General features: G+C 28.6%; 1 protein-coding gene across 15 annotated transcripts in view; it reads left to right on the top strand.

Annotated features, from left to right (window-relative positions):
* The window catches only part of LOC145261125 (rap1 GTPase-activating protein 1-like), a 1,259,270-nt gene extending 1,251,711 nt beyond the window's left edge, over positions 1 to 7,559 (top strand). For all 15 annotated transcript variants that reach the window (XM_080119382.1, XM_080119381.1, XM_080119380.1 and 12 more), the window contains 2 exons: positions 5,340 to 5,398; positions 7,412 to 7,559. In XM_080119382.1, coding sequence (XP_079975508.1) covers positions 5,340 to 5,398; positions 7,412 to 7,525 — 173 coding nt within the window. In that variant the 3' untranslated portion in view covers positions 7,526 to 7,559. The remainder of the gene's footprint in view (positions 1 to 5,339; positions 5,399 to 7,411) is intronic.
* The last annotated feature ends 6,646 nt before the right edge of the window (positions 7,560 to 14,205 follow it).

Here is a 14,205-nt window from a genome sequence, read left to right as displayed (position 1 = left end):
ACAGACTTTATTTTTTGATCCAGTCGTCATAATTTCTGTTGAATTTTTATCTGACACAGCAGTAGTCACTGAACCATCTTTGGTTTCTTCATATATACCTCCCATCTCATCTTCCTCATCTCTATTGTTTGTAGTTTTTTCCTCCATGTTTTCCAACACATATGTTTCATCTTCATTGTCTTTGGTGCCTGTGCTCGTGGCTCCCATTTCTTTAACTTCTTCATATACCTGTTTTCCTTGTGACTCTGTTCCTGTATTATCAGCTACATCTTCACCATCTTCACACTCTTCATCTTTTCCCCACTTCCCATCCCTCAACACATTTGACAAAATCCAGCTACAGGTCAAGAACCAAATTACATTCATCTGCTCATAGACAATGTCAGTGCCTTTCAGAGTGTACAATTTGTAATTCACATGATCAACCTTTGGAATTGATGGTTTGTCACATTGAAAGTACTTTACATCTAAATTTTCTTTTAAAGACTTGTCTTTGATACCTAGGTTTAACTTAAGTTTACCACCAAGAATAGGATTACTTTCAAGCTCTTGCTGTGCTATTAGCAAGTCTGCCCCATGAAATGGCCCTACCTCACTACTCCAGTCAATATTGTCAATTGCAAACAAGGGTCTCACACCCTGCTTTAGAAAAGGGGGTATGTGCATGCCCTGAACACTGTCATTTACATTATCCATTACAGCCAAAGCCATTCTTGTTGTTATTCTCTCCACCTCATCATACGAAACAGCCGCCTTCATGTCTCTGAGCATATCCACTTCTGAACGTGACCTGTTTGCTTGATATGATGTAAGGGCCAGACCAACTGTAAATGGTGTATGCTTATCCTTCTGGAACCCACCACCATCTTCAGATTCGTAGTTTACTTGTCGATTGGATCTATATGAAGACACAATGTGCTGAGTTAAATTTCTTGACATTTTCTCTGCTTCTTCTTCTCGTTTTTATGTAGACTAGTATGTAGGCCATATGTTATCCACCTTACTAACTGTAATAATTTTTTTGGTGTTTCAAAGTCCTCAAATGAGCCTAGATATTTCCAATCTTTGATGCTATCTATTTCTTGTCTAATTATCTTTGATGCTTTACTTAGGATTTCCATCTCTTCATCTACATCTGACACTTCATACTCACGAGAAACAATTTTGTCTTTAATTTTCTTGGAGACAACTACTTCAGGTTTAGGACCACGCTTGACAAAATCAATTCCAGGAATCTTCTCAAGAAGACGCTTTTTCAAAAGCTGCTTGTAGTTGCTAGTTAGAACTGGCGCTTCATGTTCTTTAAGGAGTTTAATGTAGGCATCATTGATTACATTCATATCAATGCCTGGAAAAGTATCACTGCTAGTTAATCTTAGTTGGACAATGTTGACAATTTCAATAATAGATATAGCACCTCCAATGTCATCATTTTCTGTTTGTTGGTTGTTGGTAGTCTTTGATGTTTCAAGGTATCTGGTTTCTTTTCTTAAACATGTCAAGTGGTATTTTAAATCTTGTGCAAATGCATCCATTGCATCCATAAGGAGTGCTAGTCTTGCACGGACATCTTCACTTGGACTACAGTTCTTGATTTCCAAGAATTTTTTCCCCATGGACTCGCTGCACACTTCATGAATTTGTTCTCTGCCTTGATCTTGACAGAAGACACATAAATCTGAATCAAATGTTTTCCTTGATTTTGGTGATACAAAACTTGTACTTGGCCTTCCTCGCTTTTTGCTCATTGACTCTTTTAATTCTTCTTCATGACTCCTTTCAGCTTTTGCAAGATTGCTTGTGTTACAGAATGATTTGTAACACTTTCTATGGTAATGGTAATCTGTTCCTCTAACTATTTTCAATGTATTTATTCTATCACAAATGTTTCTGTTCTTGCCAATTCTACCCCATCTTTCACTACACAATCTGATATTGGAGGGGGATGTTTCAGTTGCAGTAGAAAACAGATCGTGCAGCTTCTCGTCGCATATGATGCATTCCTCCATATTGCCGTTGTTCTGGTTACTATTGCTCCAAACACAAATCTAAGGCCAGCTGCAGCCCTGCAAAGGAAAAATACAACATTTAGAACATTGCAATATAATAAACTTAAGATAATCAATAGAAATAAAGACATTTAGGGTTATTTTTGGGATTTTAGGTATTTTTGTCAGTAAATTAGGCAGCCAATTTGAAAATCGCTCTCACGCGCTTAAAACGGCTCTGAAATTTGGAAGACAAGTTGAAAGTGATTATCTATGATGACCTCCAACACATACAAGTGAAAAATCAATTTTGGCAAAATTTCTGAAGTAGCTATTAATTAATGACAAATGCCCCCTGACTAATTCATTGGCCAAAATAAATGGGAGAGTCTATCATAGAATGATTAACCAGATGGCAGATTGGTAAATACACCTCTTTGTTTTATTGAAATCTCTATGACCCTATAAGGACCACTGGAGGTATGCAAAAGTGAATCTAGAAGCTCCAACTTAATGGTTGACCTGTGCTGCACTCTACTTAGGTAGGACGATGGTGGAACCAATGTACGCAAATGGCATCACATCCTATAATGCAATGCAATTCAGAGACGGCAACCTTCAATCCTCTGGAGATACGAAGGAAGAGAGAATCCTAGTTTTTGATATGTTTATGTGCATGAATTTCATGTTTTACAAATCTACAATCATGCAATTTTGATGAGAAATTCTATAATTATTTACATTGGTTTCGCTTCTAACTACTGTCCAATGTTGATGTATCCTACTGTGGTTCATCCAATGTGCAACTCCCCACCATTCCTATTGGAGATGAGTTATTATTTACAACAAGCTAAATCTTGCCAGTATTGGCTTGCATGCATTGAAGTCAGATTAGATTTTAAAGGTAAATGATTCCCATTTTATTCTTCAATCTAAAAAAATATAAGGTATACTCATACTGATTTTTATTTTAAGGTGATCATTTAAAAATGTTTCATATTAGCAGTGATCTAAGCTGAACTAAGTAATTTTTGAAAGTGAAATAGGTTATTGTATTGCTAGTCATATAGTACAGCAATAACGAATGTAACATAACTAGTCAGAAGTTTGATTTGTTAGATTAAATGCTGTTTGGGTCTTAGTTTGAAAATCTGTCAAAATAACTTCATATGTCAGAAATTCTGTGAACATTTTAGTGAGCTCTTTTATGTTTCGATTGTTTTTCTCACTCATAATTTGGATTCTAGTAATGTCATATAGTATGTAAGTAAAGAAAATGAGATTGTCACTTTTTCTTCATAAAAATCTTAAGAAGATGCTGGACTCACAGTCACCACTTATAGGAAATGTAGTTCAGTAGGTAAACCAATTTATAATCGGGATTTATCAATTTTTAGGATCGAGGTTGTGTATGCTGCAACTTATGTTGAAAGTAGGAGTGTATTCATGGGATCATTAAAGGTAAATTTAACAGGATCGCCGATTAATAGAAAGGTTTCACCAAGCCACATACCTACGTAAAAAATAAAAATGAAATCCAGAAAATAATATGGCTCAACAAAGAACACAAAATCACAGTATCCCATGAAATAAACATTTATTTACGTGTTAGTAATATTAGTTTAAATCGTTCCAACGTGTTTTCTTGTGTGAAATGTTCATAATGAAAGATTAATGAAGTGAGGATTTTGAGATTAGCACAAGGTTTGAAATTGCTGACTTTTATGATCAAAGTGTCACACATGAGCTTAAAGTTAATGTGGTTATTTTCTGAGAAAAGCAGTCCATAAATTATATAAGCGAATACGCGCATGTGTGTGTCTATTCATATCGTAAAAACAGTAGCTCGAAATATATTTGTTTAAAGGAAGATTTAAATTCTCATTTGATGTTGTATTGCGCGTAATATCAGGACGGGGATTTTAACATCTCCCTGTGACGGAGTTATCCTGAACATGTGCTGTTCTTGAGAAATCAAAGAGAAAATTGATTTGATTTTTAGCAGGAAACTCTTTATATACAGGCCTTCTCGAATGTTCCAGCCTGTTCACTGTATTTCTACGCAAGGGAGAATAACATAGTTCCTTTTGTTTAACGTATGTGTGTGGTTGCATCATAACATCATGTACCTATGCGTTCTTCATACGCGTAGGCGTTAATTTAGTGATCGCTATGAAATGTTCCTGCCAGGGATTTATTGCGACCAGGCATAATAGTTGCTGCAAAGACAACACAGATGTAAGTTATTTATTGATATTTTGGGACTAATATCTTTTCTTCAAAGTTATTTGCAAGTCCGTTTTTAAGCCAATAGTACATATTGCTATGAAGAGGCCATTTTGAATTCTCTGTAACTCTTAAGTTGACAGATGGTGGATAATGTCACATACATGAAATGCTGTTATCATGAAAATGTATTTGAACTATCATGTGTCTATCATGTATCCACTCTGTGGATGAGATTTAAATAAAGTTTTCTGTCCACAAAATTGGATTTGTTTGTTATGGATTCTGCCTTCTTTCTCACTCCTACAATCAGATTCCACGACCAAAATTTCAATTTTCATACTGTTCAATAAATGCTTTCTTTTACACTACTGAACTATTTACTTTGCCTGAAAAAAGTATAAATTTTTGAAACTCCATGGATTAAGGAATTATTTCTTATGTATTCTGTCTTTAAATATTTGCTGATGCAATAATGTATGTCTTTTATGCATCATCAGTTAATTTTTTTGTTTAACTGAAGTACCTGTTAGAAAAAAAATAAATAAGTACATTATTCGGGTTTATGATGATGATCGGTACCAACAAGTGAGATTACTGGAATGCTGTAACTAAAAAAAACAAAAACAATATCTAGTGTGAGATTTGAAATATAAAATTAAAACAGTTTTACTTTTCTGTGTAAAATAGTTTGATTGTCTATTATAAGAATGCTATGTTTTTGTTTTTTATTTGTAGTGAGAAATTTTTTATTTGTAGTGAGAAATTTTTGTAGTGAGAAATTTTTTATTTGTAGTGAGAAATTTCAGATTATTTTAATGATGTTGTGTTGTTGGCTAATAATAGAAAATATTAAATCAAAGAGAATATTGGAAGATTTGGGTTTTTTTTTTATTTTTACATACTTTTAATTTTGATTGATAAGTTTTAAACAAGTTTCAAAAACTTCTAACATCAATAAGAACATTGGATCAAAAGATTAGTTTGGTTCTTAGATCAATCATTTAACATACATACATGCACACACACACACACACACACACACACACACACACACACACATATATAAGTTTTGATTTTGTAATTGAAAAACGAAATTTGTAAATTTTATTTTTATTTTTCCAGTTGAAGCTCTAAAGTCTGAAAATCAGAAACTGAAACGAGAAAAACAAGAATTGCAAGTGGTAAGTTAAAAGTTTTTGAATTAAAATAAATTCTATCCATAGTCCACAAAAGTTCTGGTGATCCTTTGTTTTACAATTGAATCCGAAAGTCTCTTTGTGCCTTACATGTGATTAGGGACCGCTTGTGAATTTTATATGCCAATGGAACCTTCTCTTTTGGTTAAACCCACCTTGGGGTTAGTGCCACAGTTTCATGCCTTACACAAAGAAGTCAAAGAAAAGATGAACTGGGATATCAGATGTTGAGTAAAATGTGTTCAACAAAATTCTCAAGAAGGCATTTTCATTTTTTTTTTTTTTTTTTTTTACTAATTTGGCATTATTTGCACACTATGCAAATATCATCAGAATTTGTGCATGAAATGTTAAATTAGTTAAAATAATGTAAATAAGGATCGAAATATCAAAATGTCATACAATGCGTGACATACTGTTTTACAGGGAGGCACACATAAACAGAGGCTGAAGAGTCCCTTAAAAGGAAACCAATTATAGGTCTTCTTTGTTTGAATTTGAAACCAATGATACTGATGCAATATATATATATATATATATATATATGTGTGTGTTAATACTACGCATCTAAACAGGATTGTTTAAAACTTCTCAACTTTATACTTTAATTGTCAACACTTATACACAATCATTGTTAATGGAAGAAGACCAATCAACCCTCCCAGGATCAAGTTTAAAATTTATATAGATTTCCAATTTTGACATAAACATTCTTAAGTCAAAGATGTACTTGAAAATGATACAAGGTTACATGATCAGAAATGTGAAAATCACCACCAAGATGAGAATAGTAGTACAAAGAAAATTTTTTTTTTAAATTAAAGTTGTGTTGTAGGGTTAGATGTTTGTATTTTTTTTTTTTAAATTAAAGTTGTGTTGTAGGGTTAGATGTTTGCATTTTTTTTTTTTAATTAAAGTTGTGTTGTAGGGTTAGATGTTTGCATTTTTTTTTTTTAAATTAAAGTTGTGTTGTAGGGTTAGATGTTTGCATTTTTTTTTTTTTAAATTAAAGTTGTGTTGTAGGGTTAGATGTTTGCATTTTTTTTTTTAAATTAAAGTTGTGTTGTAGGGTTAGATGTTTGCAATTTTTTTTTTTTAATTAAAGTTGTGTTGTAGGGTTAGATGTTTGCAATTTTTTTTTTTTAATTAAAGTTGCGTTGTAGGGTTAAATGTTTGCAATTTTTTTTTTTAAATTAAAGTTGTGTTGTAGGGTTAGATGTTTGCAACTTTTTTTTTAAATTAAAGTTGTGCTGTAGGGTTAGATGTTTGCAATTTTTTTTTAAATTAAAGTTATGTTGTAGGATTAGATGTTTGCATTTTTTTTAAATTAAAGTTGTGTTGTGGGGTTAGATATTTGCAATGTTTGTAATTTTGTTTTAAATTTAAAGTTGGGTTATAGAGTTAAATGCTTACAGTTTTTATTTGTATATTTTAGTTGTGTTGTAGGGTTAGATGTTTGTATTTTTTTTTTTTTTTAAATTAAAGTTGTGTTGTAGGGTTAGATGTTTGCAATTTTTTTTTTAAATTAAAGTTGTGTTGTAGGGTTAGATGTTTGCAATTTTTTTTTTAAATTAAAGTTGTGCTATAGGGTTAGATGTTTGCAATTTTTTTTAAAATTAAAGTTATGTTGTAGGGTTAGATGTTTGCATTTTTTTTAAAATTAAAGTTGTGTTGTGGGGTTAGATATTTGCAATGTTTGTAATTTTGTTTTAAATTTAAAGTTGGGTTATAGAGTTAAATGCTTACAGTTTTCATTTGTATATTTTAGTTGTGTTGTAGGGTTGGATGTTTTAAATTTTTTAATTTTATTTTACATTATATTAGATGTTTGCAATTTTTTTTTAATTTGAAGTTGTGTTGTAGGGTTAGATCTTTGAAATCTGCCAATAAAACTTCTAGTGTGCAGCAAAGTATTAAAAAAATGTGTTTGACTGTGAAGGTGAAAGCAGAGGATTTTTTCTTTAACATTTATTTTTGATATTTTATGTATTTTTTCAGACTCTTCAAAAAGAAATCAAAACTTTGAAAGAACGAGAAAAGAAGTTGATGACGTTCCTGGAGAAAGAGAAATGCTACCCAAATATTGAGATCAGTCGAGAGGCAAACGTTTGAAGCTGTGCTGCATGCACGAAATGAGAAAATAAAATGTACCCGTGTTAATAGACTTATTGCCATCACCACCATAATTATTTTTCTATATGGATTTATTTATATATTTATTATTATTACCATGATTATTATTATAACCATGATTATTATTATTATTATAATTATTATATAAATATCAAATGTGCAATACATTTTATCAAATTCTAATCAGAAAAAAGGTTCTGATTGTGAAAAAGGTGAAAAAAGCACGCAAACTGCTTTGTAAAAAATTTCTAACATAAATTGTCTCCCTCATAAAACGTTTTCTTTGATTCCATTCTGTTTCCCTTTAACTTGAAAAAAAAATTTTTAAATGGAAGCCATAATAATGTGAAATATAGAAATATTAATAATGTGATCATGAAATATCTGCATGATTAGAAAGGGAAACATAAAAATGAAATGAAAATAAAAATAATCTAATCACTTAGTTAAAGTCAATCAAAAAGACAAAATATATAAAGAGGTATGGAATGTAATTCATTCATTACATTTAAACATTCTTATCTCTCTCTCTCTCTCTCTCTTATATATATATATATATATATATATATATATATATATGAGAGAGAGATAAATACAGATGAGAATTATATCATACGGTGATGTAATATAAATTTCAGAGAAAATCTTACAGTACGATATAACCCTGATTTGTGATTTTATTTATTTATAGCTTGATTGCAAATTTAAAAAATAACTATTTCAATTTATAAATATGGAATATTGAACATCATTTGGTTTGGAAATTGATTCTCATAAAAATCGAAAATAAAAAATTGATGATAAAAATAAACATTGAATAAATTACAATATTTATTAATCATCAAAAACTAAAATATGGAATTTTAATAAAGACTTATAATAAAGAATTATAATTCTTGTTCAAATTTTTGATAGATTAATAAATATTGTAATTAAATATATTATTCAATTTTTGTTTTTTAATTGATCTAGTATATTGAATGTTGAGTGTTCTATCATCTAGTTAGGTTCTAATATATTTAATATATTAATATTCATCTTTGTAATTTTAAATATATATATATATATATATGATAGAGGATGGTCTTCACAGAGTATATCCAAGTAAAGAACTAGAAAGCTCAGTGTAAAATCCAAGACTATATCAATAACTAGTTGTACCTACTCAGCATTGACCGAGTGTAAAAGAAAAAGTGACATAATTTTGCAATGAAATTATATTGTTAAATATGAATTTTTAAAAAGTTTGTTTTAGTATTTAACATTTTAATCGATCAATTAATAGTAAAAGAAAAAACTAATAATGTGTGCAAGTAGTGTGAAAACTTCCTTTTTACTGTTTAAAACTAGAAAGTGTCTTTGCAAAGGTTTTATTACTTCTATTTAACCCCTTATGATCTGAATTATGATGTAGACGATTAAAAATATTTATTGTTAATTTTAGTTAGTTTAAATGGTAATGATACTATGATTGTTTTCAAACTGGAAAAATTATGAAGTTCAATAGTTAAACTACCACTGAGAATTTTTGCATTTCATAAACTTACCTCACAGTGCTTGAAAAAGTGTGTTTATGACAACAAACGAAATCCTCCACACTCTATGACAGATGGCGGTATTCTGAATGTAAGCAATGGAGGTATCTGGCATCTATCCAGATACTGAACTAATATGTTCAAGACATGTTTGAATCAATTCCCACTTTATTTATGCTGTTATATTTATTTATTTATGACTGAACAGATTAATTCAGCCAGTTCAAAAAGGGTTAACAATGTTTGGTGAGTAAAGGAATATTTATTGACTCTAAACAGTTTCTTAACCCGAATAAATATTTTCAGGAAAAAAAAAACTAAAATATATTTGTTGTAAAAATATAGTAGAAAGGAAAAAATTTAAAAATTGGCTAGTCCAAATCAAGTATAGATATGTTAACCAGATTACTATTTGGGTCTGACTTTGAAAATCCAGTAAGATAACTTTATATATTAGATAAGAATAAAAAAAATCAACACTTCATATTTTTTCACAATAATTTATTTTAATCATATATATATTCAAGAATGTTCAAAAAAAGAGATGGATACGCTTTGTGATGTCCATTATGGTTAGATGTCCTGGGTTTCTAGGGCACTTTGTAATTTTCTTCCTCTTACAAATAGGCATCCCTAACCACAATTTGGAAAGTACTTCACATTGTCCTCCAACCACAGCTCAACAGGCATCAAGCTGTGTATTTTGTTATTGTGTGTTTTAGAAATGAAAAATACCGATATGGCCCAACTAGGAGAGTAATTTGATAATCTTATTAAAATTAACCTACAATATCATTTGAGAACACAAGGTTCCACTATTATAGTTAGAGTGAGTAAAAAAAAAAAACAAACTGAAACTGCATTTTGAAGGAATCCAAAACGAAATAATGTTTCTTTTATGAATAAAAAAATTTGTATTTAAATCTAGTATAATAATGATGATACGGTTCATATTGTTGTAAATAAATATTTGATACCAGCTTACATCAGTTATGTATGCAAATAAATACACGTTACATTCAAAATATTTGACATTCAGGCAATGTTGAGTAAGTCGGTTAGTGTGTATGTATATATATATATATATATATATATATATATATATATATATATATTTATTTTGGAATAATTAATTAATACATATATACATATACGTTTATGTGTGTGTGTGCCGATGTCACAGCTTTTCAGTGCAACTGGATAGGCAATTACTTCAAGCTGAGATTAAAATCCAACCAATTATTTTTCAAATAATAGAAATCTTAATTCTTATATAAACAATATAATCTAACCGAAAGAGCTCTCTTCATAATCACTAATAGTAACTGGTGATTTTACTTAGCAGAATGGATGGAGTATATAAATTGATAAATATGATGACTGTGATTTCGTACATACACAGCCTCATCTCAAACCCGATTACTTTCTGTGTTTTTATTTCATGTTTTTCCAAAAAATACCAAAATATCTTAGCATTTGAATGTCTGAAATATTTACATCTGCTCATATGGAATGAACATTATTATAAGATATTCAGGATTTCCATTTTGGAGACAGAAAAAAGGGATGATGTAGTTGGAAGTTGGAGAAGAAAAAATAATTCATGAAAAAAGAAACTTATTTGTTTATAATATTTATATTTGGTGGTGGAAAATGTAAATAAAATATTATTTCAATTTTGGCCCAGGATTTTGTTGACTCTTCTTTTTTTTTTTTTTTTTTTTTGGCTAAATAAATTGTACAAAGATTAAATAATTCTAAATTGATCCAAGGTCATTATATATAATGTTATGTCAATAATTGCTGAGTTTAATAAGTACTAAGTGAACATAAGAAAAAAATCTATCTAATGTACAATGTGTTTTTAGCATTGTATACTTAGTTTGAGAAATTTTTAAAACGGTTTTACTTTTGATTTACAATGTTTCTTTTTCATAAACAATAGATAAGACATTGATTTCTTTATTCTATAAAGAACACTGGTTTGCACTTTTTTGTTTGTTTTCAAGATCATACGTAAAATACTTGATTTTAGGTCAGTTTTGTACTGAATATAAAAATTGTGTAAATCTAGAGATGATTTATTTGAAATATCAGCTCACATTAGAAATAACTATATTTCTATTTATCAATGACTGAAACACATCAAAACAAATTTTGAAGCAAAATATTTCTAATAGAAAGCAAGAAAAGTACAGCACAGTTTGACTTGCTGTTCACAAGATCCATGATATAAAAGAATCATATGTCCAGAGATGTAACAGAACCTATTAGGATGGATCTTACACTTCTGATCCATTTTAATACAAAAAATTGAAGAAAAAAAAACTGTTGTTAAAAAGTCAAACAAAATATTAACAGACTTTTTTTTTTTTTTTTTTTTTACAATTTGAAAAAAGAACCACATTTTCTGTTCAGTCTTTTTTTCTTTCTCAATTTTAAATATATTTTTCTAATGAGTTCTAATCCAATAAAAGCCAAATTAGTAAACTAGTTTGAGCCGTTTTTTATCTTTAACATAGAATTCTTGATTTTCGGCCATTTTTTTTTTTTGTGCTGAATGCAAAACTCATGTTCCTTTTGTCTAATCAGATCAATTATTTGAAATTTAAGATCCTTACAGAAATTCCCATATTCTATGTGTAAGTGAGTAAAATTTGTGAGTGTGGTTTGAGAATGTGTGTTACATAGGGAGAAATAATATAAGAATAATTCAATAGATTTGTAATATGAATCTTAAAGACAAGCTTAGATCTGATGACCTCAGAGGAAAATTAACTGTGAACAGTATATGGAGATATGTGTAGAACAGGAGATTACATTAGTTTGGTTACATAAAAGAACAATAGAACAGTTAAGATAGCAGGGTCATTTGGTAGGGAAAGGATCATGAAAATCTAGGAGGAATTGATAACCCGATGGATTTGGGAGAAAGATCTGGCCAGAGATTTGGAAGTCAATTTCTAAACATGTCCAATACATGCCAGCGTGTAAAATGGACGTTAAACGGTACATGATAATGATGAAAGCAAATTTTGAGCTGATTTATCCATAAAAGTTTCCAGAATATTTCTTTGCTAGAGTATTCCTCAGAAATTCCATGGTACTTTCGTCATCTATTTTTATATTTTTTTAAATAAAAAAATGTAAGATTTTTAAGAATATTAAGAAAAAACTTTTTTTTATGTAAAATGAATTATCACTATTAGCACTATATTTTTTAAATAAACTGAATATCGTGTTATCTTTTTTAAATGAAATCTTCTTAAAATATTTCTATTTCTTTTTATCTAACAATTATTTTACATTATTTTTAAAATATACTTTTTAAATAAAAAATGTTATTTTTTTATATATTTATTTAAAATTTTAAGATTTAGAGATATCTATTAAAATGACATTAAAATAAAAAGAATGCAAAGAATAAATTTAGAAATCTGAATATGTCAGCAGGTCAACAGATTTCAATTTTGGAATAATTAATTTTAGAATGGGTAAAGTAAGGATTTTTAAAATCAGTTAATTTTCAGTTACTTTACTTGTATATTTGATGTTTGGCAATCGGACGACCTCCTTTTTCAAAATGGGTGTAGATTATAATATGCAAGGTTCAATTGCAATAAGAGATACCAAACAGGGCATAATAAATAAGATACCAAGAAGAAACTCGTGGATGTTTGACTCCAACGAACACTTGATTTGCCTTCTTCATAAAATCTGTGGTTAGGGTTTGTTGATCTGAAACGACTGGATATATCCGTAGATGTAGCCAAACTGATTGGGATACGTCTTATGCATCTGATAAATGTTAATGCAATTCTACACTTGAAAGCTGAAAAAAAATTATGACTAGATGTGGCTAAGACAGAATGCTAATTTAATTTGGAAAAAAAAAAATCTTAAAAACCAGATCTGATCAAAGAAAATGATTTGATTTTAAATTCAGTAAAAATAATCCAAAATCAATTAGAAAATATTTGACTATTGAAAAAGATTTGAGATGCAAGCCAGTGTAATTGCGTTTTAAGCAAAGTTTAATTCCTAACTTTAATAATAAACAAAAATATCTATCAAAATAAATGTAAACTAAAGTTTTGAAAAAAATGTATTTAAAAAAAATAAGGGATGTGAGTATAAAGATCTTTTTATATATATATATATATATATATATATATATATATATATACTTTTATGTTTTGTCCACATTTAAGATATATTTTTTGAGAATTCTCCGCCTTTAAAAATTTTGTATGATTAAGAAATGAAACCTAGTTTTTTTTTTTTATTTAATTTTTTTTTTTTTTTTTTGTTTTTTTTTTGTTTTTGCATGAATATGTTTTTATGTCGGACAACAAATGTGGGCTTTCTTTTGTAAAAAAAAAAAAAATTTTACAAGAAAAAAAAAACTCAATTTTTTTCCACCTACATGTTATTTTTATTTTTTTTGTGTAATATATTCTGCTGTACATAATTATCTGATGTCAAATTATTATGACTTCATTATTTTTATTGCTTTTGTTTAATAATGATTATGCTGATTTTGATTATTGGTGATATTATAATTGTTATCATCATCATTATTATTATAATATTATAGTTTTCTTTTTTTTTCTTTTTCCTATTGATTCTTTATTGTTGTTTCATTATCCAATTCCTCTTCAGATTATAAAATGGTGCTGTAAATGATTGTTCGCCCCATTAAGTTGTACATGAATTTTCTTTCTCTTCTTTTTGCCAATGTGAAATAGAAATTGTGAATTCAACCCAAAACCTCAGATTCTTAGTTCATTGTTTTTCCCCTCACAATGTTTTTTTTTTTTTTTTATATTATTATTATTATTATTATTATTATTATTATTATTATTATTATTATTATTACTACTACTACTACTTTTATTATTATTATTATTTAATTTTTCTCTGTTTTGGTAATTTAATGTTTTTTTTTATTTTTGCCTGTGACATACGACAATAAGAGCATTCCTACTTGCAGTTTTTTTGGGTTTTTTTTTAACTAAGAACATTTTTTTTCTTTTTTTTTTAACTTTTAAAGTATTTTTTGATTGATGTAATTTAAAAATCTGGGGTCATAAAAAAATTTGCAATTACAATGAAAGAATTTTT

Source organism: Euprymna scolopes, chromosome 37, assembly GCF_053919585.1.
Source record: "Euprymna scolopes isolate OS-2025 chromosome 37, ASM5391958v1, whole genome shotgun sequence".
Lineage (NCBI taxonomy): Eukaryota > Metazoa > Mollusca > Cephalopoda > Sepiida > Sepiolidae > Euprymna > Euprymna scolopes.
The sequence above is the reverse complement of the archived record's forward strand: the minus strand, read 5'-3'. Positions and strand labels throughout refer to the sequence as shown.